The 27,055-nt window shown below is 47.6% G+C and overlaps 1 protein-coding gene across 4 annotated transcripts; it reads left to right on the forward strand.

The window, feature by feature from the left end:
* Positions 1-26,539, forward strand: LOC126573353 (hybrid signal transduction histidine kinase M). 4 transcript variants are annotated; one of them, XM_050233393.1, is made up of 7 exons: positions 12,184-12,214; positions 13,062-13,840; positions 18,816-21,095; positions 21,174-21,379; positions 21,637-21,907; positions 21,981-22,106; positions 22,185-26,539. In XM_050233393.1, the coding sequence occupies exons 3-7, from the start codon at positions 18,890-18,892 to the stop codon at positions 22,286-22,288; spliced, it is 2,913 nt and encodes a 970-aa protein (XP_050089350.1). In that variant the 5' UTR covers positions 12,184-12,214; positions 13,062-13,840; positions 18,816-18,889; the 3' UTR covers positions 22,289-26,539. The 4 variants fall into 4 exon arrangements, with proteins under 4 accessions (XP_050089348.1, XP_050089351.1, XP_050089350.1 ...); XM_050233392.1 differs by having other exon boundaries at positions 12,189-12,214; positions 13,059-13,840; XM_050233391.1 differs by lacking the exons at positions 12,184-12,214; positions 13,062-13,840 and adding an exon at positions 1-1,491.
* The last annotated feature ends 516 nt before the right edge of the window (positions 26,540-27,055 follow it).

Genomic DNA, 27,055 nt, shown 5'->3' on the forward strand with positions numbered 1-27,055 from the left:
TCGAGCCGTGCGGACGCATCCACCGCATCAGGGCGGTCGTCGGCCCAAAAACAAACAAAACTCCCAGTGTGATAAGTGATATAGCGCCCTAGAAATCGAAAAGACAATTTGAAAAACTCATTCTCGCTCTCTGAAGCTCAGCTCCCCGTGTACCTTCTCGTCATTGTGATCTGTTTTTCCCCATTTTCTTGTTATGCTGTTGAGCAACACAAAGTGACACAAAGGCAGCACGGAATTCGAAATTCCATCGCAGCACGCGTGTGATCCAAGCTACCATCGAGAGGACAACATTTTTGCCAACGGAGCAAAAATCGATACGCGGTCGGTGCGGCCGCACTATTGTGGTTAGGTTCCGTTGTTGTTGGTTGTAGTGTTGGTGGTGGTCGACGATTGTGAAATTCTTATCAACTTGCCCACCACGTTGACTCACTTATCGAAAGAGGGAAGAGAGAAAGTCGCGCCTGGCTGCCTGCCTGCGTTTCGATTGTTGTGCGGGACAGCTGACGACGGGGCGGCGTGCGTACGTTGTGTTGTGTGTGAAGAAGGAAGGGGGTGTCACACCACCACCACACATCCTGCGGTCATTATGTAAGACAAAGGAGCAGCAAAGAAGAAACCAGCGTGGAACAACGCGCGCATAATTGCTGCTGCGAGGGAGGTGGAAAGTAGGTGTGCTGCGTGATCGATAAAAAAACCATCCCCTCGTTGATTGAAAACCGCGACCGAGAGCAGCGCGGTTTGTTTTGGTTGTGTGTTATTGATCGGCGTTCGTGGGCGTAGAGGTTTTGAGAGGTGGTAGGGGGGAGGCAGCAGAAACCCGTACGCAACGAAAAAAGGGTTCACACCAAGAAGCAGCTCAAGAAGAAAAAGAAGAAAACTGTGTGTTGGTATACGCGAAACACCACACGAACACTAGGCGCGGACTGCTGTGTTTGTGTCAGTAGGAAGGTAGCGCGCACGCCACAGAATCAAAACAAAGAAAATCATCTGATTGGACGCATAGCGCCACTGACGACGCCACCCTGCTAGACCAGTGAACCCCACCGCGCAAGCTACCATCAGCATCATCATCGCCATCATTATCTCCATCATCGTCAGTCCGGCCGTAGTTGGTTGGGTGAATCGATTTCCCGCGGCGTGTGTTTGTTGTTTTGGTGGCCGCGACGACGAACCGAACCGAGCAGCAGAAACTTGCCGCGAGGAAGAAAAAAAGTGTGCACCGGAGTGCGCGAGCGCAAAACAAACACACTTCTTCGCACGCAGCCAGTTTTCGGGTGATTGAGTCGAAAACGAACTCCGCCAGCGAGAAACGTGCAAAAGAAGAGAAGGGTGGGGTTCTGGCGTGAAGTGAGGAAGAAGATGTTGATATACAGTTCTTGGGACGGTGTTGCTGCTCAAGATCACTTTTTTGTGGTACAATTCTGGCCGATTGAATAGTTTGGTGCGGCACTGACACGCACACGAAACCGAGGAATCCATCCCCCCCGAGAGGTAAGTGGAACATATGTTGTAGAGATGGTTTCTTTAATTTAAAACATACGGCTAGTAATAGGCTTTGTCACATATTCTCAGCAATCCAAACCAACAGCAGCACAAGCGGAGTGGAATTCCGATGAAAATCCTCTTGCTCCTATCCTACGCCATGAATGTCATAATTTTTATTTGTAGCTGACTTTTTCGGCGTAAGAAGATTGTTCTTTGTTTCCAAAAATATCTTCCCCTGTTTCCCGGTTGTGGTGCCAATCCGAGGAAGGGCATTTGCAGAAAGGCAAAGACAATGTTGCGACAATCTGATCCCGCTCCTCCAATCCAAGTCATCTGGTTCGTGGAAAATTGATTCCGCTGGCTGCTTGGTAAAGCAAACATTCGATAAATCTAGTTCTGGTCACCACAGTCGGGAAGAATCCAGATGGTGGTACCGTCAGGAAGTGGCGCTAGTGGCTTTCGGTTGCAGTGCATCGAAAGGGACGCTACAACAAACCCAAGACCGACCGGACTCATCCGGATGGGTGAGTCATTTTGGGGTTGGTTTGGAAAATTCCTGTCCACATCAGCAGGCCAGGCAGCCAGAAGGGGATTTTGTGTTAGAAAGGGAGAGTCGCATGTCAGACTGTTGCTTCAACCGCATACTTTCCTCCAGATCCTGGGTGCCCCTTTTACCCATCTCCACACTCCTTGCCTACTCCTTGGAGGTAGCCCTCCGGGTGGTCTCTGTTTGCGTTTTGTTTGTTGACACTTTTCGGGTGTACCCCAGAGGAGAAGCGTCGTGGCGTCGAACGCGCGCGTCTGTGTTGGGGTGCGCGATTGCGCAATGGAGCACCCGAATCCCCCAATTCCCAGTTCTCGCCCAACCCACAATCCACCCCTACGCACCATGGTGGGTTGACGCTCGATTCAAAACATTGTCGGTCGTCGGTGGGTGCGCCACAACCGGAAGTGTGAGATGCAGGACATGCGGCATGTTTGTGTGCGGCGGGAGGCCTAAGGAACGCTAAAATATGCGACATTTCGTGCGTCATCACAGGAGAGGGCAAGGAGGGGATTGTTTTGGGGCAGATGAAATTAGCTGGCATTTCTAACGCGCTCGGACATTGAGCGAGAAAAGTTTTTGGGGGGGGCGTGGGGGAAAAAAGGTAGCATTTATTTATATTTATTGTCGTTTCTTATTCTTTGGTATAGATAAAATGCTCTGTTGAACTTTATGAAAAGGTCTTCAAGAGTTTAAGGATAAAGATAAGCAGGAACATTATCCTTAGAGTAATGTTTTTGCATAAAATGCAAAGAAATTTAGAGAAAAACCAACATAAAGTCTACAAATGCCATTACTTGTATCGAAAGCATTTTGGAAGAACGCGCAGGATCCAAGGACGCCCTCGTCCCCTGTCGTTGGTAAAATGTGTGGCAGTAGGTTGCGTCAGTTGGGGTTGCCTAGCGGCGGAAGTTAAGGGTGAATGCTGCAAATCGCGTTACTATGCTCGGCTGCTGTTGGAAACCAAGCCGACTTCTAGAACACGGCACGTGTGCGTTGTAAATAAACCCCCACTTCCTTCGGACCCTACGCCCCTTTTCCATTGCTTGTTATGCTGCTTCCCGCAACTCTGATCCGTTATCCAATCATCGTTGTATTGTTTGAAACACTGTTTTCTGAAAATTTTCTTCCTTTGAAGTAAAGGATTTTATTTTCGTCATTCTGTAATTCCTCGAAATTTTCGCAAAAATCTCGCCTATTGCATCATGCTGCTTTGATTGTCCGGCTGAGGTCACATTGAGAACGCGATAGAGAAACCCTCATCGAATGGGTTTCTCCATCACGTTTCGGGGCGCCTGCCAGAATGTGTGCTGGCGTGACGTGATGTGGCTTGGCGTGGCTTGGCTTGGCTTGGCTTGGCTTGGCCTGGCTCCGTTGTACTCTGCGTTTGCACCCAAAACATTGCGAGTGCGCCGGCGCAGGGACGGCGCTAGAACGCGCGCGACGACGCCTTCTGTTTTTGCCGGTCGATAGAGACAACCAAAACATCGCCACCTCGCGGTGCTTGTTGGTTTCCACTCTCCACCCCCACTAACCCCTTTGAGTAGCGTCATGGGAATTTGCAATTCCTTCGCAATGTTTACATCGGATCGTTGTGTACAATCTAGTCACCGTGTGCCGATTTATGGACACGCTTGCTCGGTGGAATAAAAACATTCAATTTTGTCTGATAACTGGGTGCGTGATTTGATTGTAATTTTTGATAATAATTTGTTTTTAACTTTTTCGCTTGTTAATATAAACACATTCCTTGTAAGGTTAAGTATAGTCTCGCCTAAACAATAACACAGATAGGGGAGTACAGATAGGAAGCTTATCATCATCGCCGCCGCCAGCCCAAACATGACGTGCTCGTGCGGTGGCCACATTGTGGGGAAAGCGATTGCCGAATGGGTCATTGCATTGCTAGTGGCCAGACTCTCCATTAATACTAAATAGTAACGGTTTTTTGTTTTGCGGTTGCAAATCATCTCTGCGGTCACCGGAACCACCGGAAGAGCCCTTCGAGTGCCGCGAATTCCGAAAACGAAAAGATGAAAGCAAAAGTTGTGACCGCTACCGCTAGCTCGACAGTGGAAAGTAGGTTACCAGCGGCCACTGATAAGCCGCCGTTCGCTAATGTGATGACGGTCGTCAAAGGGGAGGGTAACCACGGACTTTGGAGTGGCTGCGTTTGGTCGTAGACCAATCATCCGACCAATCATCATCCGGCGCATCATTCACCGGTCGACTAAAGAGAGAGAGAGAGAGAGACTATCGAAGTGAGATTAAGATGTTTCTGCTCGGTGGCGCCAATGGGTAGCAAGTTTGTGTTAGATTGTTTGCATGCATATGGTAGTTTGGCGAAGGGTTGGTACCGGCCACCACGGGAAGCAGGCATGCTAATGAGCTAAAAATATAAATCGAGAAATGCGTAAAGATAGAATGCCAGCTAGGCCGGCTTGGCTGGCTGGCCATACAAACGAGCGCTGGGTGGTTAGTCTAGGAGAGCGAAGTTGCGATTACTATTTACAGTTCAGTCTATCAAGCGTCGCAACACAAAGTGTATGATAGCTTCATCGTGCCGCTACTTCATCGCAGTCCGCTCTTGACCGCCGGGCACATGGCAGCAACTTTCACTGTCGTCGAGGATCGCGATGACATTTGAAGCTGAGGTTCTGAGCATGGAGTTCCAGTTCAGTTTGTAGCCATCTGGAATGTAGCTAAATGTATTGAGATGATTCCTGATTCGTTTCCTGCGAGATGATATTTCAAATCGAAAGAAACTTCTGGATTACTGAATAAAATATTGCAGAAGGAAGCTTTTTTTGATTTGCCAACCCAGATCGCAACCGGTGCTCGTACGAGTGTGTTTACTCAGCCACAGCTTCAGGTGTCTTCCAAGCAGGCTGTGTTTGTATGGATTGCTCTTGGCGCGTGCTCTGTACAAGGTCTAGATCTCGATCATTTCTCGGTTGGATCGCGGTGTATGTAAAATTGTTTACGTTTTGGGGAATGGCCAAAAAGTAGGCGGAAGGTTTCATGGCAGGTGTGAGGCTTTATTTACAGGTTTATTTTATAAATCGATTTTTTTTTAAATATAAATATGTAAAATATGTAAACTTATCAGAAATGTATAGTTTACTATCAGGTTCAGCTATTTCCATTGAAACTGGTTCAAGATAAACTATGTTTTGAAAACGAAACTTGTTTTTCCCTTTGTTAATGTTTTCCATACACCAGGTGCCTGTATCAAGTCCTGAAGATGCACAAGTTTCCACTCTACTTGCAAAAAGCCTTTAGAAAACTCTCTAGGGTGGGCAATGAATGAAACCTTTATGCAAAAAAAAACCTCAGCGCTACACCTTTACCAGAATCTGGAACTCGGGGGAATTTTTTTTTATTGAAGCGTCTGTGGTGAGATACAGGAACATTAGGGGGTAACCTATATTCCTTTCCTGCAGGATTGTGTTTGCGATAGAGGTGAAAGGCTTTCACTACCATTCTGGCCCCCTTTTTTAGCTCACCCCCCCCCGGCGAGAGGGACAAGAACGAGGTTAATTTACATTTCTTATTGTACTCCGCGACCTGGCAAGCTGGTTTTTGATGAAAGGACAACGAAATCCCATTGTTCCACCAGTATCGACCGCGTGAAGTGCAAGAGAAGGAGTTGTACGGAAGGGGACTCGATAGCGAAGGAAGCACTATTATGCCAAGCGCCACGCTGTACCTGTGTGTATTGCTGCTGCTGCTGCTGTTGTTTGACCGAAATTCGTCTTTCCATCATCCCTATTGCCACCCGTCCTGGAATGTGTGAGGGGTAAATGTGCTGATGAGGCCGAATGAGAGGGGTTGCTCTCGTACAAGATGGCGTATGGACATTATATAATGATTTCGGCTCTCAATACCTTGGTAGTAGTCCTGTTCCAATTTCCTTTTTGCCTGGTGTGCCGGAATCCTTTCTTGGGCGACTAACACCATTTGAGGGGGGAGGACAGCACCCGGCCAACATCTTCTTACGACCGAGTGTTTTGTATGGGCCAATGCAATTCGAACGAATTCCCCCCTTAGGGCATCAGTGCAAATTTGAGGCAAGGACGAACAAACCAAGCCACAAAATCCATCGAATGTGTGCAGTAAACAGAGGGATGCCTTCTGCTGCTTCCCCTATTTCTACGCCCAGAGGACAAAGATGTCTTCTTATGTGGCAGGGAGGGTTCTTGAAAGCAAGAAAAGGAGCGTCGACTTGACACTAACCCTCCGGCGGAAATGGTTTTATACCCTCGCCAGTTCGCGCTTGTATCTAGGAAAAACCATTACTAACACAGCGGGCGCAGCGACGACGACGACGACGACGACAAGGACGGACGGGGTCATTGCACGCGTGTGCAGAATGTCCTGTCCCCTCGGTTTTTTGAAGACGGCATCATTTCGCTGGCTGAAGGAGCATAGATAAATCTTGTCGCGAACGACGGAAAGGACGTGAAAGGAAATTCGCTTCGCTTGTGGATGCGTCCCCCCTTCCCCCTGCACCAGAGCAGTAAAGTTTGCATAGAACTTGTTGTAACTTTTAGGGATGAAATTGGGGTGATTGTATTGTCGGGAATTACCGTGGAGTTTGTCCGTCGTATAGCGTTTGGCACTAGGTCAGCTTGTAGGTTAAGTCATATCGATTTTTGTGCGATTGATGGGATCTCTTTTAAGGGACTTCACCGGAAAAATTAGTATTATTTTGGGTTTTTTCTTAATTTGTCTTTTAATTCGATATGGCCAAAATGGATTACAAGATAAAATGGCATAAAAAAATGAACCAAAGTCAAGCTCAAACACGATTCCTGTGCTTGCTGTGATGATGCAACTTCAAGCATTTTTGCATGACAGTTTCTTATCAAGAATGCACTGCCAGGGAATCACCGGTTGTACAAATGTATGTGCGGTATTCAAATTGTAATGTCAGCATACGTTTTGACCCTCGTCCAGCACGTCTGGACCTGAACCCTTCAATCGGGTTTCATATTTCTCGACAGTTCCCAAAGTGATTGGCCACCTAGCGTGTCCCCTAACCAAACCAAAGCAACCACGGAATAATGGGAACGACGCACGGAAGTCGCACTGCGGTGGGCTACTATTTATAATTTTGTTGGCGATAGCATTGCCATCATCACTTTTTGCTGTTCAATCGATTTTAATCTCCGATTTCTCCAAGCTACCGACCCCTTCGAAACCTTTCCACGACAGACAGCTTGGAGCCGGTTGTGGCCACTGGTAGGGGTACAATCGACCATAAAAAACCACCCCGGAGCTCATTGGCTACAAAACCATGATCCGATTACAACGCGCTGTGGATGTTTGGGTCCTTTTGCACACTAAATTGATCGTATCAATTAGAAGCGAATGTTAATGACCCAGATGGGGACTTAAAACCAGCCCAACACCACCTAGAACCAACAAATAAAACAAAAATAAAAGGGAGAAGTTTTGTGCCAGGTTGTCAAAGTACCGTTGGTCGAGAGGTTGGAAAAAATCAAATATCCAGTTGAAAAGAAGTAGGCGTTGGTTTTGTTTGCTAGGACAGTTTACTAACCTCAAATCGCTCGCACCAGAATAGGCTTCTCGGTGAATGTCAATGTACTGCCGTCCTACGAATGACCAGACATCGCGCCACCGCCAAACGGCGCAGAATGGGTTTTTTTTTCGCAACACCACCCTGACTGCGCGAAACATACTGCAAACATCGAATCTTATCTTTACTAACGACCTTTAGTTGGAATATCCTCATAATGAGATTGGAGAAAGTGTACAATCTACAGATTACAGAAATTAGAAAATTATTAGAGTTCGAGAAATGAGACGGACTATCCTGTTCCAAGATCGTACCAAGCGTTGTGTTGACTTCGTTTATATCTTCTTTTATATCAGTGAAAACCGCTTAAGTTTGTGATAAAGTCCTTAATTAATTAATTAATCAAAAACTACTAACTAACACCAACAACTTGCTACATAAATTTACTCCTTAATGCTAAGTGGATGAAAGGTGCTTTTTCTAGTTCACAGACCGACCACTAGAGGCGCTCGATATGACCGCTCTGGTGGCAGGAATAAAAGAGGAAGTGCTCTCGATAGGGAAGCGAAAAGAAACGGAAAAGGACAGGGGGCGGATGGGCTGTTGGTTGTTGCGTCTATCTCGCTCGTCCATCGATTGTGTAACGTCCTTCGCCTTACAAAACCCATCCTTCCCTGCTCTCGGATTGCACAATTTCATTCATAAAAATCCTTACACCCACTCTGTTGGACTCTCGGGTGGGAGCGCGTGCGTCGTACGACGTCCTTGAAGGGACTATTATTTTCCCTCCCACGAATGATTCTTCCCGTCCGTCGTGGGCGGCACTGCTGGTATCCTTCCGTCGTTTATTTTGTCTGCCCACGCGCCTCTGCGTCAAGCGAACGTATTCGATCGCCTCGGCTTGCAGTACTGAAGCAGCAAGCGGGAAATGATGTTTGAATGGCTGGTATCGTCGATGAAAATGTGTGTTGTTTTGGTTCCTATTCTATGCAACGACAGCAACGTACAAACTGTCAGGAAAATCCGATTAGATGCGTCAGGTGATCATGACGCCGTGCGGCTTGTTTCTGAATTAGAAGTCTGGTGGCACTAACCACGGCCAGGGCGGTTGTTTTTATTTTCTTTCATTTTATTTTTTGACGCCATTCGTTGAAATGCTGCGTAGAAAATTGGATTTGTTACAGGGAAGCAACAACAACTTCAGGGGTGGCATGTTCGTGACCAACCCTCATAACCGCAATCACTATCGATCGCAGACTAATGTGTTTGTGAAATGGAAAAAAGGACGCTCGAAGGCAGGATTCGTTGAGAATAAAAATACGCACAATAGAAGGAGTCTTTAGAACATCTTATAGATATTTTTTTGTTCATACTTTTGTCTAGGAAGGTAACAATTTAGAATGGACACCCGAACATCATTTGTCGGTTTGAATAACAACCATCAAAACTACTCCCAACGGTGACCATTCCTAATCGATAAACTTGTTTTCCTCTTTTGCTCACGTTCAAACATTACGGTATCTGCCTTCCTATTGGCGAGTTTTATGTGCTCCCGATGGAATATTGCCGAGTAGGAACGTGCCAGTTTAGAAAAACAGTAGAACAGGGGCCAAAGGGCGCTTGGTTATTTGTGAAATCGACATCGAACTAGCATAACAGAGGTAAAATGTTTGTCGTACTGTAATCACAAGCCCCCGGAAATGTATTACAAACACATGCGAGCTCGTGAGGGGTGTGATAGGAACTGATTTGACCGACAAAACACATCAAACTCCTTATCAGAGGTACGGTCCTTTTTCACCAGTTAAATTTGCTACATGTTGTCTTTATCTTGCTGCCATCTCTTTAGGCACCATAATATCGGTCATTATCATTTTGATGAATTCAATCGCAGTAGCCATACTGTGGTTGTTACGCACGGTAGCTACACTACGACGATGGTAGTCAATCGCAGTAACGATGGTTGACAAGTGCTTTTCGAATCAAGAAATTGTGTAAACTTGTTTTATTATAATCCTCACAAAGTCCACGTCCACTCTCCGCTATCTGATCGCGTTGAAGTGGAATCGAATGTTGAAGAGAACGCATCTCCAGTCAAGTGAGAGTTCCGACCAGTTGTCGTCTGGCATGACCTACCACATTCGGCCGTATCTGGTGGTACCTTTGCCTGTTCCAGTTCCTTCGCGGGAGCTCTTTAATCTAATAAATTCCTGCATAAATTCCGCAGCGCACAAATTGCCACAATGAAGCCGAACCGGGAACACGAACGTGTGTGCGCGCGCCCGACCGCCCGCCCGCCCGCCCGTTATTGGCCTGCTCTTCATGTTGTCATCGTCGTCGCGGAGTTGTTTTTCTTATCGGACGCGTACGGTCAGTATTCACGGGACCAGCAACCAAGCCCCCAAGCTCGAGTGTCTGCTGTGTTATTTGTATTTTTAAGATTCCCATACGCCAACCCCCCTCTCTCTATGTTCACCTCCCAACCCCCTACCCATGGGACAACCCGTTCTGGGGAGCATCATGAGCGTCACTCACGGTGAGCAAGCGTTCGCACATAGAATGAGATCTAGGGGCAGCAAAAAAAAAGAAACAAATAATTCGTAACGCCACAACGTGAGTGAATGGCGGCGATGATGATGATGATGATGACGGCGATGGGGTGATGAGGCATGTGTTTGTGTTCGGAACTGGTTCCTCACGCCAACGACAACAGACAGCGTGTTGTAGCGTCGCGTAATGAATGTGATCTTCGCCGATACGATGGTGTCTGTGTCTCTGTGTTAACATTCCATTGATCAGCGACGACGGCTTCGCGGTTCGCACTCGCTCGGGGAGCCACTATCGCCCCGGGTTTTGGCGCCCTAGAACGCCCTAGAACGCTCACTCGCCCAGGGAACGGAAGTGGGTTTTCCCCCCCGGGCTGGTACGCGAGCGTCACATCATCGCGTGTTGTTGTTTTGATGGAACTCGAGTGGTCGTGATCGCGAAACTTTCCTGAGGAGGTGGGAGAACTGAAAGCGAACGTGGAAGCGCGAAACGGTGGAAAATATGGTAATATGCAGGTGAGGCGAAGATATGTCTTCCCTTTTCGCGCGCGCATGACGTGCAGGAGGCACGATGTTGTTGTTTGTTGTTGTTTGTTGTTTACTGGCCCATTGCATGTCGGCTGCCGGAGAACTGAGAAGGCGGTGGAGAATCGAGGGAGACTAGATGATTATCTTTACCGTCTTTTGCCCTATTACTCACCGACTCGCGGTAGGCGTTGCTGTTGTTTTGCTGTTATTCAGCCGTTTGGGAGGGGGGGGGGGGGGATTTACCCCGTGCCACGCGATCGATCGCGATCGTTCTAGACAATCCCTTGAATTTGAATGCAATGCGAAGAACAAACATGGATAACAGAAACGAATAATCATGCGAGAAGGAAGCGAAGGAAACACCTTTCGCTCACGAAAGAACCGGGTTCGTCGCTTTGTATAAAGTCGCTGTCGTGGTGCCAAAATTTACCAAAAAACAACAGGTGCAACGGCGAGAATATCTTGCGGGAAAAGAGCAACTGGGAGCAACTGGAGACACGCAGCACAATCTCTCCCCGAGGGTGAAAGTCACCAATCGCGACGGCGGCCTATGGCGATCGTCCTCATCTTGTGCCCAAAAATGATGAAATACTCGACCGGAATTTCATGATACGCGGTGGCGGCTCCGGCGGCGGCGTCGTTGCGTTTGCAAATCTCTCTGACGTGTTGGCAATTCACCGACGAACGCATCAAACCACGCAGACAGACAGACCGGTCCGGACCGGACAGACAAGACAACAAACAACAACCAACCCCCCCAAAAAATGTGCACACCAATCCCCACGTTGCTGACGATGATGACGATCAGTTTTAATGGATTTGTTTACGGGAATTACGGCTGCTTCGGGTGCGGTTGTGTGTGGTTACTGTTTGTGCCAAAACAGCGCCACCATTCGTACGTATTCCTTGCGTACGTACATTGTATCCACCACACCGAGAGCGACAGATATTCTCCAAACACACAGTTATAAACGAGGTTCGCGTTGTTGGCAAACGATTCTCGTGGTTCGCGATCGTTGGAAATTATCAATCGAAACGAACTGGATCCACGATCGTCATTCGGTGTCTGATTCTCTGTCTGTGTGTTGGTGTTTTATATGTTAAACGCGATAAGAGGTCCTGCTACAGCATGATAAGGAACATTTCGGTAAAGATGTTGAATGAATAAATCGTATACAGGGAACGGGGAAGCAACAGCACCAACGCGTTGATCATCAACGTTCTATCTGGCACTCACACGACACTCGTTTAATCGACATCGCGATCGAGATCCCCCCGAATACCCGCACCTCGCCGCCTGCTTTGTTGATGATGGAGACGCACGCCACACCACACCAACAAAACATACACAGCTGGCGCAGGATCTGGGCGCGCTGAGTAGTAGGCCGCGGTCGCTGGGTTTGGTGGATGGATTGTAAACAAGCAACGTCTCGGTGTACGTGTGCACCGCGATGTCACGCTCTCAACCACACGCTGGTTCGGTTCGGTCGCTCGGTCGTTCGGTCGGTCTCCCATTCACTTGACCGACCGTGCCACTACCAGTTTAGCAGGAGCCGCGATAAAGACAAGGTTAGAATCGCGGGTCGCCCCCCGTATATTTCTTCGTGTTCTTCTTCGCGTTGCGTTGTCGTCATCGTCGCGGTTGTCGTTTGTTGGTCCTTTTGCTTTTGCAGCTTGTTGTGGCCACGGTCTGCCCGCGCGGTTGTGTTGGCGTGAAAGTAGTGACCACGGTGGGAAGTGGTGACGCGGTGGCCGTGCTTTGGGAGCTGCAAATTGATATTTCGTGTCCGTGTGTCCCGTGGCAGTGATGTTGGGATCGTTGAACGCGATGATAAATGGTGGCCGCGATCGATTGCTGTACGACTCTCGTAGGAGGCCATCTACCGTTGACGAGATCTAGTAGGCCTATGGTATCCTTAATAGGCTTTTTCGGTGTCGCTTAGCTACTGCCAGCGCCGCCGCCGCCGCCTATGCTGCAGCGAATGCGAGTGTTAGATAAGCTTGAATTTTTGAAGGCCATCAAAGTGACGGTCGATCAAAACATACCATCGTGAACCGGTGCCACGTGCGCCACGTTTTGGGCTGTGTTCTTTCTGAGACCGTACGAGACGTTAGGTGGAAATGTGTTAACCCGTGATCTGACCTCGAATGTCAAGCCCCTCTTTTTGTTTTTTTTTTTTTTGGGAGACGCTTGTTTGTTTCGTGGATTCGATCGTGGGAAACATCTTGCTTCCGGTTCAAGCGCAAGATGTGTTTGTGATCATGTGATGTGCGAAAGCGTTTGCGGTCACGATCCGGCATTTTCTTTTTTTACGTCAAGAACACACATTTATGTTTCGCGATCGTGTCACGATCGGTCACCACGGGTTTTGTGTTCATTTTCTTATCTCTCGTTCTCTCTTTTTGTTCTCAGCAGTAAAAAGTGTGTGCAAAGAACCGTCTTTCAGTGATCAAAATTGAAATTGTGTATCGTTCGTGCAGCTGTGTGATACAGCGCGTGCGTTGTTGTCGCGTCGTGTTGTCGTGTTTGTAGTAGTTTGGGGCTACCCAAAACACTACCCTCCAAGTGTCCCCTTTCTCCCACTCCGAAAAGGCTTCTCCCCAACTGTGCAATCAGCCCCCCGGGGGAGAGTGTTTTAGTAGATAGCATCGATCGACCGTGAGCATACATACAATACGGTCAAACACATACAGGAAACGGACAGGAGACTACTACCGGCCAGTAGCGAGAGTGAGAGAGGCTGCATTACCACGCGACGACGTACACACATGACCGCCCGAGCCGCCCGGTTTTCGGGAGCGCCAGCCGCGGTCGTCGCCATCGCCTTCTTCGCCTTTACGTTCGCCTTCGACGTCGTCGTCGCGGGTTTTTTATCTTATCAGCCGCTCCTCGTGCTCGACGGATTCGGTGGAGGGTGATTGTGTGAACCAAAAACGTTCACAACGAGCAAGGACGCAGAGCAGAAGCAAGCATCTCAACGACGGCCATCAACCGAACACCGAGTGGTGCCTGGTGGTGGTGGCGAAGGTCGCCGAGGATTTGAGACACCGAAACCTCTAATCATGTGAAGTAGCTGTTTTGCGAAACTTCCCTTTTTTTTGTTGTTGGAGAACATTCTAACGAGCAAGCGACCACAGAGTTAGAAGCCGAAAGCAGAGCAGTAGCTTCGCCGGAATCAGAACCGCAGCCCGGAAGTAAGTTATGCTACAAAGAATGGGAATGGAAGAAGGAGACTACAAATTATTAATGCTCTTCATCGCGAATATGATGCCACAACCGAAAAGAATCGTGGTGTGCGAAAAGAAACACATACAAAGCGATGGTTCATTATGCTGATGGTGATGCTGCCTTGATTCCAAGGTTGGGCCTTCCACGGTGGGGATGGAAAAAGAAAGAAAAAAAACAATTCTAACGAATTCATTCAGAGACTCACAAACACTCACAGAGAAACTCAGAATACATCAAATAGCGCAGCATCAGCAGATCTCACGCGCTTTGGCTGCTCCAATTGTTAGCGTCTTGTGATGATGATGATGATGAGGATCGGTATGAGATCGACATCTTTGCCTTATCATCATCATCATCAACAGTCTTTAGTGTCTGGGAGGGGGAGGAGTGCTCCAAAAATATCCCATCAGCAGTGTGTGAGTGTCTGTCACTCCCCGAAAAAAAAAACGAGATTTGATCGTGGAACCGCATGATCGAGAAGAAGAAGAAGGGGTTGATGCGTGCTGTAGAAGGAGAAGGAAGGAGCAGGAGGACAGAAGCCATTCTCGTCAAACGCGATCACACGCAGACAGTGACGCCAGCAGCTCGTTCTCGATCGTGAGCTGCTGCTCGAGGGTTCTGTCGTATAATTTCGTAAACAAATTACCACCAACACCACCCGAAAAACCCTCTGCATAACCCACCTGTTACCACCGTTCTGATGCTTCGCGGCGCTCGCCTCGCTCTCTTGCTCCACAATCTGTGGCAACACTACGCATACAACCGATCTGTGGTTCGTACGATCGTCGCCTTGTTGTTGGTTTGTGTTGATGTTTTGGTAGCGATCGATCGAGCCAAAGGGGGGCAACGAGAGAGGGAATGGTACACGCGCGGGGACGTCACACGCGGCCAGGTTTCACCCCACACACCTCCCCACCCATCTGTCCTGTGTTAATAAACTCCGACAAGGTCGCCGCCGGGGTTGGTTGCTGATCCACGATCGCGGCGCGTTGATGCAAACGTGGCGCGCTCGGAAAAGGACGCTCCATCGTGGCCGGGGGGACGAGCATCATAATCATATCGTTTGAAAACATTTGTGTAAGCGCCACGATCTGCAGAAGATCGCAAACGAAACGGTTTGGAGGTGATCGTGGTCGATCGTTACAAGTTTCGTTGAACTTTTTAGCTCCAGCAAAACCAGCTCCGCGCTACCTCACCTGCTCGCGTGGTGTCCAGTCACCAGGCACGAGGCACCTTGGAATGTGGAGGTCGCCCCGTTAATCCTCTAGCCTCTTGGGACCATTAGTTCTTTCGCTTTGGATGTTTTTTGGCTGGAGAATAACTTAAGGACCGCTTTCTGGGGTACCAGAAATAGAATGGCTCGAAACAAGCGAATCAGAAACAGTCTAACCGTTTGCGGCACAAAACAGAATGCGGATTTTGGAAGAGTTCAGGTCCGTGTTTCATTCGCGTAAAAGGAAACTGTTTTGGGTTTGTCTTTGGTGCCCCAAGATGTGTGCCGATCATCTCCCACAGCTAAAGCTATTATTGGCCCTCTGTGACTGTGTGAGCACAGCTGATTGCAGAGTGTTCCAGAAATGGTAGAGATATTACGGAAGGGGAAGTAAAAATATGACTCATATTGTGACCGGCATGAGAATGAGACAATCACTAGCGAATGGCCGCAGTACTTGGAAGCGCTCCGTAACACAGATTAGCAACCCCATTATCTTTGCGGGGGTGTCCACGTGGGCGTCCTCACAATGGAGAGAGCGCGCTCTGGACGACGTTTGTATTTCTCGCGCTTTACGCGAACGCGAATTCAATTCAGTGTTTTTTACAATGTTTTTTCTGCCTCCAGCTGCTTATCGTGATCGCGCATCCTTCGCGTTATCTGAAAGGAACGCAAAATAAGTAGAAACAGAAGAGAGCCTGTATCTTATCGCGAACCATGATTGTGTGTCGTGATGAAATCCCGGATACAACGAACTTTACTGCCGTCTCCTTCCTTCTGCCGTCTTTTTCATCATTATCATCATCACGATTGAAGTGGGACTGCTGATGATCATGATGGTCATTATTTACGCGCTGCTTTGTGACCCACTTGTGCAGCAAGGCAGGGAGAGGGTCTCTGTGTACGGGGGAAGGGTGGGTGTTTGTTTTGAGACGAATTTGTCGCAGAAATTATCGTCCGAGAAGTTGTTATTGTTTTGATTTTGGTTTGCTATTTCAGTGAGCATCGTCGGTGCTTTCCACGTCACCACCACCAGGTCGCACCATACAAACAGCTCTTATCAACGAAATGAAATAAAATGGCTAGCTCTCTCTCTTGCTCTCTTATGGTGGGTGAAGATTAGCGCATCTTGTAAAACCCCATGGCATGGACATGACACAACAACAGGAGCATCAACAACAGTAGCAACTCAAATTCGCGGTGTTTGCTTTCAATTAGCTCGTTTTGATAGCGAATCGTTTCGCGAATCGAAAGTGTGTTCTACAAACCATCGAAGCCGCCATCGACGCCACCACCGCCTACTGTTGTCTAGCTTGAAGAAGGAGCCACGTGCAAGCATCTCGATTGAGTAGCTCGATGAGGTTTTGTTGTTGTTGTTGATTTTCGCACACTGTCGACGCCATCAGGGAATTCGTTTAATTTAGAAGAGTGTTAGAGATTCCACCATTTCCAGCATCGTTCCATCGTTTTTTCAAAGTGTTATGCTTCCGGTTATGTGCTCGCCGCACACAACATATGGTGAACGCTTTCCGTTCTACCGTTGCCAATGGAAACAGGCAAGGCAGCACAACTCTTTTCCACCATTTTCGCTCGGCGCCCTGAGAACACCCGCGGATATTGCGAAAACAAATAGATGGAGTGCTTGTTGATGATCCGTGGCATGACTGCTGGCATGTACAACCCCCCTCGTCTCCATCGAGCATGTGGGTATGTGTGTGTGCGGTTGCAAGCATGATCGACGATGAAAAACCTTGAACCTGAGAACACACCGACGCAGCTGATGCCTCTTCGCAGTTGGAGCGAAGGAAGCGTGCACCTCTGGTCTCCATTCCTCCCCCTTGGCGTACGGGTTGTGTGTTCTTGGTTCCTCCATCCATTCTCCGGAAAACGAGGGGGAGCTCTTTCGCTCCCCCATCCCCCGTTTGTTGTTGTTTTGTGAGTTTCGCCTGTGTATGTGGTTGGCCGGCCGGCATCATCATAGTCGTCATTTGCCAAAAAGGCTTGCACCGGCAGTTTCATTCGACCGACCGAACAACACTCAGCTGACGTCTTTTCACAAAGCAGCAACCCGAGTAAAACCATATGGCCATTAACGTTTCTCAACAAGCGCAGGAGGAGTTTTCATTGGATGCAACTTTCGTGTCTGGTTGTCTTTGTGTGCGCACGGTGGTTGCACCGCTGTTTTGCATACCAAATCCTTCCTGTGCAACAGGAGATGAGTAAGCGATATTTTAAAAATGTCCGATGATGTGCATTCGTCTACAAGCACACAACACGCGCTACACAGTCACAACCGAGTGAGAAAAGAGGTGGCGCAGGAGAAGATGGGTGCACATGGAAGGGAACAGAGGGGCAGTTTGTTTATTTTATCATTCGCACACAATACCGATGCAAAATTACTGAGAAAATGTGCAACCGGTGCAACTGTGATCGCAAATGCACCAATGCACCAATGCTCTGCCTCTGCTGGGGCTACTTTGTTCGCAGACTGGCCATCGTATTGCTATACAATTATTATGCGTCCAAGACACAGTAGGCTAACTAGAACTTTGGCATCAACAAGGTACAGAAATATCGTTCTCTCTGAATACATAGACATAAATTACACTCCAAAGGTGCTATTACCTTTCTGCAACACCCACGAGTGAGGGCGCGCGAAAGAGTAAAAATAAAAATGAACAGCAATGCGGAAAGACCGTGTGACCCACGTGCCAACACTTTTCATATTCAGAAACCAAATTATGTGGCCGACGACGACGTCGACGATCGCAGTCAAATATTCTCTCCTACCCCCCTTTTTCCTAGCGTGTAATGTTTATAAACATTCGCGATGATCTTGTACCCGCTTCTAGACCGTTTACCCCAAACAGCGACCGTGAACCAAAGGAATGCGGGCTAATCTTGCCCGTCGTCAGATGAGAAAACCCCCACCCCCCCTTCGAACACGCGCTAGACGGGGTTTTTCTTCTACAATTTTTCCTTTCACTCTCAGCTCTCTCGCGAGACTTTACACTTTTTAAATAGCTTCCTACAAATACAACATTACCGCCCCACAGCACCGCAAGTCATCACACAGCCGTGGTGGCTGCTAGTGTTGTGGTGGCGAACTATTTTTAAGTGCTAATAGCCCCGAATGTAGGCCAACGTTATTTGTTATCCTGTTGAAAACAGTGCCGAAATATAATGTATGCGCCAAATTTGGTTCCCATCCCTTTCCTGGCATGTGGGAAAACCAGAACAAACATGAAACAGGAGGTGTATCATATTCTGAGCTGGAGCTTTTCTTCTCGAATCAAACATATACGAACCACGCGGTTTCGAACAGTAGGCTGGGCGTATCGAAGGTGAAATGCCTGCTGCCGCCTAGTGGTTCACCTAGGCAACCCCACACCGCTTGTGTGTTGTTGTTTTGGGCTAAAAACGGAACTCTATTTGCGGAAGAGTGCGGAAATAGGGTTCCGCTTATGCAGAACAAATGTTTATCGGTGGTCGTAAATTCTATCTTTCGTATTTACCGGTGACCGATTGGCGAGACTTTCGCTTTCGCGTCCTCTATTTTTAGCAATTTTCATAATCTGCTGAAGAGGAAGAAGGATCTGAGGTGCTTTGCACTCTTGCGAATTGAGCAATTTAAAAAATATATATATCGTTAGCTTTAGTTATGGTATGGTCCTATGATAACGTGCTGCAACACTTTGCTAATTCATTTCTTTTTCTTTCTTTTTTAGGATATTCGAAACGTTCATATACAACAATCGTGGACTTGCCGAGGGCAACAGAGAACGCCCAGCAGTGGCGGACGATGAGTAGCTTCGGTGGTTCGCAGAGCAGCGGAGGCGCCAACCATTGTCAGTATCAGCAACAGCAGCAACAGCAACAGCAACAGCAGCAGCAGTACCTTTACTCTTCGATCGAGATCGCAGACGACGGTAATCTTCTGACGATCGTGAAACAGGAGCAGGAACCATACGGTTCCTCCCCGACAAACAGTTACAGTCAACAGCAGCAACAGCCCATGATGGATGCCCTTAGCAGCAATCCGATGCTAACGACGGCTTCGATGCCGATTCCATCGCGGAACGTCCAACACCAGCGCATGATGATGATGGGGGGAGGCGGAGGCGGTGTTGGTGGTGGTATTGGAAGCGCTGGCAGTGGCGTTGGTGGACCCGGTGCATCGGATTTGGATTTTGTCGAGATGGAACAGCAGTACCACCGCCAGACCGGTGGCGGTCATTTGTTGCACGAAGTCGTCACGGTTGGTGCCGGAAGCATCGGTTCCAACTCGAACAGCCTCGGTGGAGGTGGCGGAGGAAATGGTCTTAACGTGGGCAGCTACTCCACCATAATGCCAAACCAGCTCGACACCATTTTCACCATACAGAATGGATGGGACAATACGATTCTGACGGCAGATGGTATCGACATCGGGACGTTCAGTGTTCCGCACGGTAGCAATGGGGGTCTGCCCATGATGCTGGAATCATGGAACACCATGAATGGGAATGATACCGTTGATGGAGGTGGTTCATTCGATCAGATCATTTCGCCTTCTTCGACAACCTCCTCATCGATTACGCAGATCGATCCGAGCAATACGATGATCACGATGGGGCTGAACGATGGCGGTCTAGTTTCCGGGAATGTCGGCTTGGGGCCGGGTACGCAGATGATGGAGGAGTTTGAGATCTATCCGCTGGAAGATTTCACCAACGAGTTCCTGACCGGCGATCTGAACACGATCGAAGGACTGTTCCATGACGATATTACCCTGCTGGGTCAACCGCTTAGCCAGCAATCGCCCAATCTGAGCGGTGACAGTGCCGTCATCCTATCGCCGAGCCTACCGCAGCAGATTCTTGGCCGTCCTGCCACTGGCACTGCTCTGACGCTGCTCGCCACATCCGATAACTCACTGACCGGTGGCAACAGTAACAACAGTCTGTCCGGGTTCAGCTCGGAGATGCAGCTGCAGAACGATCCGATGGTAACGGCCAACAGTTTTACCGGAACCGGAATGGCCGCTTCCAACGTTGGTGGTGGCAGTACGAATCTGCTGGCGTACGATGAGCAGACGCGCAGCTCGAGCTCTCCGTTCGATCTGTACACGAAGCAGGAACCGAACAGTGCCGTTCAGTCACCGCTCGCCTTCTCACCGAGCAGCCACGGATCGAGCCCCTCGATCACCGATGGTGGTGGTCTGCTGATGATGGACGGTTCGTTGTCCGGTGGGAAGCAACTGCTGCAGAGTTCATTCAACAATAACAACAACCACTCCATAACATACGCCAGTAGTCCCAGACGAAGTGGTGGTGGTGGTCCGAGCCCAACCATCAGTGCCGGGAAGTTAATCAAGAGTGGCAGCGGCAACACAAACAATAACAACAATAATAGCGAGACAGCCAAGAACCAAAACTATACCGGTGGTGGCACGATGGAACCTTCGCAGATGCCACAGCGCGCAGCACGGCGGGGTATCAACTTTAGCCGGAACAGTGGCAACGTTGGCCAGGTGCAGCACAATCCTAAATACTCGACACTGCAGCAGCTGTTGATGAGCAATACGCCAGAGCTACGGGGCAGTGGTCTGCTCGGGCAGTCAGTGCCGAGCACGTCGTCTGGTTTGCTCAGCCCTGGCAGTTACACTGGCCGGCGATTGATGCAAACGGCCACAGCAACCGCTGCCTCGAGTGGTGGTGTTTCGGTGGGCTCGAGTGCTGGAACGTCCGGATTGGGAGTAGGAGGTGCGGCCGCAGTCGCCTCCGGTAGTGGTTCTCTCGTATCGCGTCTATCTTCGTCCGCTCCAACGCATATCTCCGGATTCGAGCAGATCTGGCAGCGACGTGAACCACGACCCCATCTCCTTTCAACTGGCAGTCTGGCCGAAGCTGGTTCTACCTCGTCCCTCAGTACGGGCGGTATACTGAGCCCAGAAGCACCGGATTATTCCCACGATGAGGGCTACTCGGACGACAGTGACCATTACGAGGATTATTCTAGTGGTGAAGGTACGAATCAGGCTGACGGAAGGTGCCGTCTGTTGGTCGTGGTTTTATTAAAATTGTTCTTGTTCTTTCCGCTTGCAGATTCCGATAGTGAGGATACTGGTCGTGTGTCGAGCAGTCTGGGCAGTGGCAGCAAGGCGAAGCGCTACTTTTGGCAATACAACGTGCAGGCTAAGGGGCCGAAGGGACAGCGGCTGGTTATTAAGACGCAAGCCGAAGATCCTCATGTGCTGAATGCCGTTACCGATCCCGTCTTTAGTCCGCATTGCTCCGTGCGTGGCATCAAGGTAAGGGTTGAAACGCTCTGATTAAGAGACTTTGAAATCGAAAAGAAAACGGATACGTTTCGCAAGCGTTGTCCATACTGAACACGATTGATCATATATGGTCCCCCCGGTCGGTTTATAAGTCATTTTCCAAAATTTGTCCTCCATTTCATTTCGTGTAATATGATGGCGGTTTGCGGATGTATAATGTCTGTGCGTTCTTTCTCTCTCTCTCTCTTTCTCTTTTCCCTCTTCGTTTTGCTGATAATTCTACCAAGAATCTACGCTTACAGCACAGCGGCAAGGCACGCAAAGGTGATGGTAATGATCTAACGCCAAATCCACGCAAACTGCACAACATCGGCAAGGAGCTAGACAAGCTGGGGCGCGTCATAAACGACATGAAGCCGGTCAGCGAGCTACCGTTCAATGTGCGGCCCAAGACGCGCAAAGAAAAGAACAAGCTGGCCTCCCGAGCCTGTCGGCTGAAGAAGAAGGCACAGCACGAGGCAAACAAGATTAAGCTGTATGGGCTGGAAACGGAACACAGTCAGTATTAGAACAGCGCCCAATTGACTTAGTGGATTGATAACATTAATTTCCATGGTTTTATCCTTTGCAGAACGCCTGATGAACGGTATATTCCAACTGAAGCAAATTCTGGTGGGCAAGTGTAATAACACCATCAAGACGGAAGATGCGGAAGAGTACAAGCAGCAGCTGGATACTCTGGTGCAAACCTCCTCGAGTAAGTTACGATACATAGAGGTACAGGATTGTGCATTTACTAATCGTTTCCTTATGATCTGTTGTCGTTTCTGGTTAGAAATTAAAATTGCCGGCAATTCGACCGAGTTTGTGAACAAAATGCTCGAAAATGTGCGGGCAGGCAACAACATCAGCATCGATACGGTGTTGGAGAACTTCTAAGCGGTGGAAACTGTATTTGCGGTCCGTCCCATTTTCCCATGCCCTAGTGGTGGTCAATGTTTTGAATGAATTTTAATGAGACTGTGCGTAAGATAAGGGCGCTAAGGGATGGGCGGGATCCATCGTGCCACAGATCAGCCCGACCAAATCAGCGTTCATTCGACGACAAGGACGACGAGGTGCCGAACACCATTATGAAGACATTTTAAGGTTTACTTTGCAAGAACAAAGCGAACTCGGATTACAATACACCATTATCTAGGTGATGATAAGAAAGAAGGAGAAAGGGAGAGAGATGAAGCGTTTAAAAGTATGTGTTTCACAGAACCAGATGAGACGTTAGAGTAGTGGTGTAGTGTTTGAAAGGCTTACATCTGCATATAACTAAGTGATTTTCTATTATCTTAAGATTAAGGCATGATAGGCTACCAGGAGTAGAGAGAGAGAGAGCTACGGATGCGAAATAGGCGGGAGTTTGATGATTCTTTGATATTTCCCAGCACTCTGAGTGCGCAATGTAATTGGATGACAATGATGCGATGAGAATTTGATATACGTACGTACGACAGTCCTGTAGACAGGCATTCAGCGCCATTCTTTCCAAACACGCATACTGCGTGATCCTATCGCATAATGTGGAGTTCAATTCTTCACCTGTTATTCTTGTGTTTCAACAGCAAAACGTCCTTAAACTGGTTTGCTTACGCTTTATGCTTGTGCAGGATAAAAGAAAAAAGTAACTATTAGGGTCCAGGTTTCGATTAAGAATATTTTTCCATTTCATCCTTCATCTCCAGTAGACCTTACTCAGAATCTTAAGAAACACTATCGCACACCAGATACCTACATACGACGATGACCATAGATACACACGCGCTCACATAGTGCATGCGTGTATGTGCGTGCAGGCGTGATCAGGTGATCGGTATAACCAACAACTGCTGGGACAAGCAAACGACGGACTGAGATTGTTTTACGGGGTTCGCGTCAAACGTGACACCCCCCAAAAAAAAAGAGAAAGGTGTACAAGAAAGAAGGCAAAAGAGAAGCAATTTTGCTAAGCAGATAACACAAGAAACACTTATATTTGTGCCACTCAATTCAACAAAAAAAAAACGAAACACTCCCAACAGTCGTTTAACAGTAGGCTGTTGGGGTCCGCAAGGAAACCGCAAGAAGAAGGGATGATGTGCATCCAGTGGAAATGTATGAAATATGACGCTCAGGTTGTAACTTACGCAAGAAGTACATTTGAAATGAAAACCAAACCCCGTGTGATTCGTGCTGACGAGAGGATATGATGAGTAAGAGATTCATCTTTTTCATATATTATATACATATGCATATATTATTCTTCTTTTGAGTAGCGAGTAAGGAGCGTGTGCTTCGCGTATCGATCATAGTCGACAGCAGTCAGTTTGTAAAACTGTCAATTGCATCCACAATAAATGGTTCCAGTGTATCCTTGAAGCGAGGAGGATGTAAAATCGAGGAGAAAGTGAAAAAAATGCGATCAGCGAGCCAAAAGCAGCTCACACTCACACCCCCCACACAAACAGCCGCCATCTCCTCTTCCGAATCGAAGTAAAGAAGAGGAAGATTATAACCATTGATACTGACACACATATGTACCTAAGCGCGCTAACGCTAACCGATAGCAGACTAAACGTTTTTTCATTACTTTCTAAGATGTTGAGGATATTTTTTCCCATCAAATCAGTTAGATTAAGAATTAGTGTGATAAGAGATAGAAGGGAGCGAAGCGGCAAGGAGAGCAGACGAAGCAGATGGTAGCGACTACGAATCCTTGTAGGATTAGCGTTTGCACCGGTAGATTGCAGGAGCGAGGGAGAGAGAGAGAGAGAGTGAGAGAGAGACAGTGTACATCATTATATGTATGGACCTTCCTCCTTTCCTTTCTGTATCACATCCAAGTGTGAGCCCATTTTCATAATGTTTTTTTTTGCCGTTTGCGCCCTTAACAGCGCGTGCACCGAAGTGTCTGGTGCGTTTTAGATGCGTAAGTTTCTCTTAAACGTAGTAATAGTAGGCTGGAAAGATAATAACCCATTTGGCAGCGTGTCCCCGCCGCCTTTGATCCCAACAACTTTTATCGCCTCCTTTTTTATATCCAACAACAATTGCGTAGTGTAGGCTAGATGTTGGAAAATGGAATTTGTCTGTGAGCACGGAACGGAATATAACCGAAGTGGGAATGTGGTGGAAAATTTCAAGAATTTTCCTTTATCTGTTTCGTTTTAAGCGATACGATGATGAAGAGGCGGTTCCTGTGTTATCTCTCTTAGGTACTGGGTACCGGTTGACTCCGGTCTGCCGGTGCCAGGGATATCGAAAGGATGTCGAGAAGAGACAGACAGACAGGCAATCAGACAGAAAGGTGGGGACAGTCTTGCCTAGTATTGTGTCGTGGCGTTACGGATGCGCCGTTTGTTCCATTCATGCATCCTTCATAACGCGCACTCGGTCTGGTGCAAGTTCTGATGCTGCCACAGCAAAGCATTTAGCAATCCACTTCCTCAGTGCGGCCATAAAAGCCAATGCTGCGGAAGGAGATCATGTGCGCGTGTTCCAAGCCACCGGAGATACCCAGAAAGGACAGCAATAATGTGTGCGTCGTTGCGGCAGTCTGAGTTTTTGTACGTTATTTTTTTTTATTTTTCCCATGTTTTCCATATTGCAGCTGTGGCATCGAAATAACAACAGAAACAGTACCCCCCAACAAAACAAACAATCTGTGATTTTCGTTAATATTTGTAATTATGATACTACCGTGTGGTTGTTACCCCGTCGATTACCGCGCGCGGTTGGCGTTTGAGTTTTTCTAACCGCTGCGATCATTTTTGCCGATTTGTGTGCGATTTGTGTACCTTTTGCGTGGGGTTACGATTGCTATTCGCATTATTATGCGCATTATCTGTTTAAGTTTTCTGTTGCTGCGCTCTACCGGTTGGGTGGTAGCGTGTCTACTATGATTACACTGAAAACATTAGTGTGGTAATGCCGGCTACTTGGATGTGTTGCAATTTCCTTTTGCACAGTGCACAAGGATTGGTTGGTCGCATGGGCGCCACGGTGAGATGCGAGGCCTCCTGCCACGACGTAAGCTTTTCATAGGCCTTAAGCGTTTTATCTCTCTCTTTCTCTTTTTTGGGAATAATAAAGCAAGAAATGAAATAAAATTATTTAAGGGCATTGCTTACACGTTTTATTCGATCGATAGGGGATAGAGATGTTGTTTTCATCATTATTGAGAGAGGTAGCCGTAGTAAGGTGCAGAAGTTGGGTTGTTGGAATTTTCTTATACCTTTTACCTCGTGATACATTTAGAGCTATTATGTTTTTGAATTCACTACAAAATACCCTCTTTCTCCATGTGTTTGCTAATGTGTGACCATTATGTTAATCTCCAATGCGATATGCGATATACCTATTCATCTATGAATCATCTTCAGGCTACTTCGATTACTACAACAAACTACTACTATTATTACTACTAAGTGCGAGTGCTGTTTTCGCGATGAGACACAAAAACCAACAAAATTAAAAGCAAGAAAAAAGGATAGAGCGACAGGGAGGAAGATGAAAAGGTTCCTACAGGCACGGATTGGCATAGGTGTTAAAAATACAACATAATTCCCCACAACATTACTCCCCAAACATGAAACCGAAATGTACAAAAGAGAAGGGTGCAGAAAAGATATGGAAAATCCGGTACCTGGCGTGGAAAGCAGATTAAAGTGATGATTGGAATGAAAGGCATAGGCGTAGAAGAGCCGGCAAGCATTTCCAATCATGCTGTTGGTTACTACCGTATTTTACTATTTCCCTTAACAAACGATCGGCATCCGGTTGAGTCTTCTACCTCAGCATACCCTCACCCCACACTTACGGCACGCCGGCTGTCTCAAAGTAAAGAATGCAAAACACGCTACAACGAAACGGCGCCTTATTTGCAACAGAATTATCCCTTACCACGAAATGCCATCTATCGATTTGTTTTGTTAATACCATTTCAATCAGAAAGCATTCATTAATACAAGATAGTTCTAAGTCTGTATCTGTGACAAATAAGGGCGGATGGTTTGCATCAAGGAGTGGCACAAAGTGGGAGTTTCTGCCAGAGGGTACTAGAACGTGTAGAACCTAACACACAAATCAAACTGACAAACTGTGTAATAGTTGTGCTTATGATAAACAGGAAATCCACAATAAAAGTAATGATCATAAAGATATCGACGGCGTTCTTTTCTTTTTGTGCAACAATCCGAATTCAAACGGTATGGAATGCTGTTTTTGCAGGCTATGGGAAACAGCCATTCATCAGCTTGTGAGTTTCTCAGCGAACCAAAAGCCGAATAAAGTTCAACAAATTGCAATGTTCAATTCCTTTCGACTCATCTGTGTTACAAATTTGGTCATGCGAAAACCACATTTTAAAATCATTCTTAATTTAAAAATAACCCCTACGTACCGATTGATAACACGTGATAGTGGTTTTAGTAATTTGAATAGATCCTACAATCGACACGTGTTTCGTACTTCGGAGCCCGCGCTATTTTTCCGTTGTGCGTTTCTTTTTAGATCACATTGCGCCGCCTGCGTTGGTGTGAATTAAACAGGTGAATTCATCAAACGTTAAGGACGCAATTTCTAACCCAAATCATGGGAAACAAAAACAAGAAAAATGCTCATACTTCAACGATCATCACTGTAGGTACCAAGTGGTACCTGGTGGTGCCAGTTGTT

This window comes from Anopheles aquasalis, chromosome 2 (genome assembly GCF_943734665.1).
Source record: "Anopheles aquasalis chromosome 2, idAnoAquaMG_Q_19, whole genome shotgun sequence".
NCBI lineage: Eukaryota > Metazoa > Arthropoda > Insecta > Diptera > Culicidae > Anopheles > Anopheles aquasalis.

Bases quoted from the DNA above. Each gene is read 5' to 3' on its own strand.
- LOC126573353 (XM_050233391.1), top strand. From the start codon at position 18,890: ATGAGTAGCTTCGGTGGTTCGCAGAGCAGCGGAGGCGCCAACCATTGT. The intron at 21,096-21,173 runs GTACGAATCAGG...TTCCGCTTGCAG, and splicing joins GGATTATTCTAGTGGTGAAG to ATTCCGATAGTGAGGATACT. The intron at 21,380-21,636 runs GTAAGGGTTGAA...AATTCTACCAAG, and splicing joins GCTCCGTGCGTGGCATCAAG to AATCTACGCTTACAGCACAG.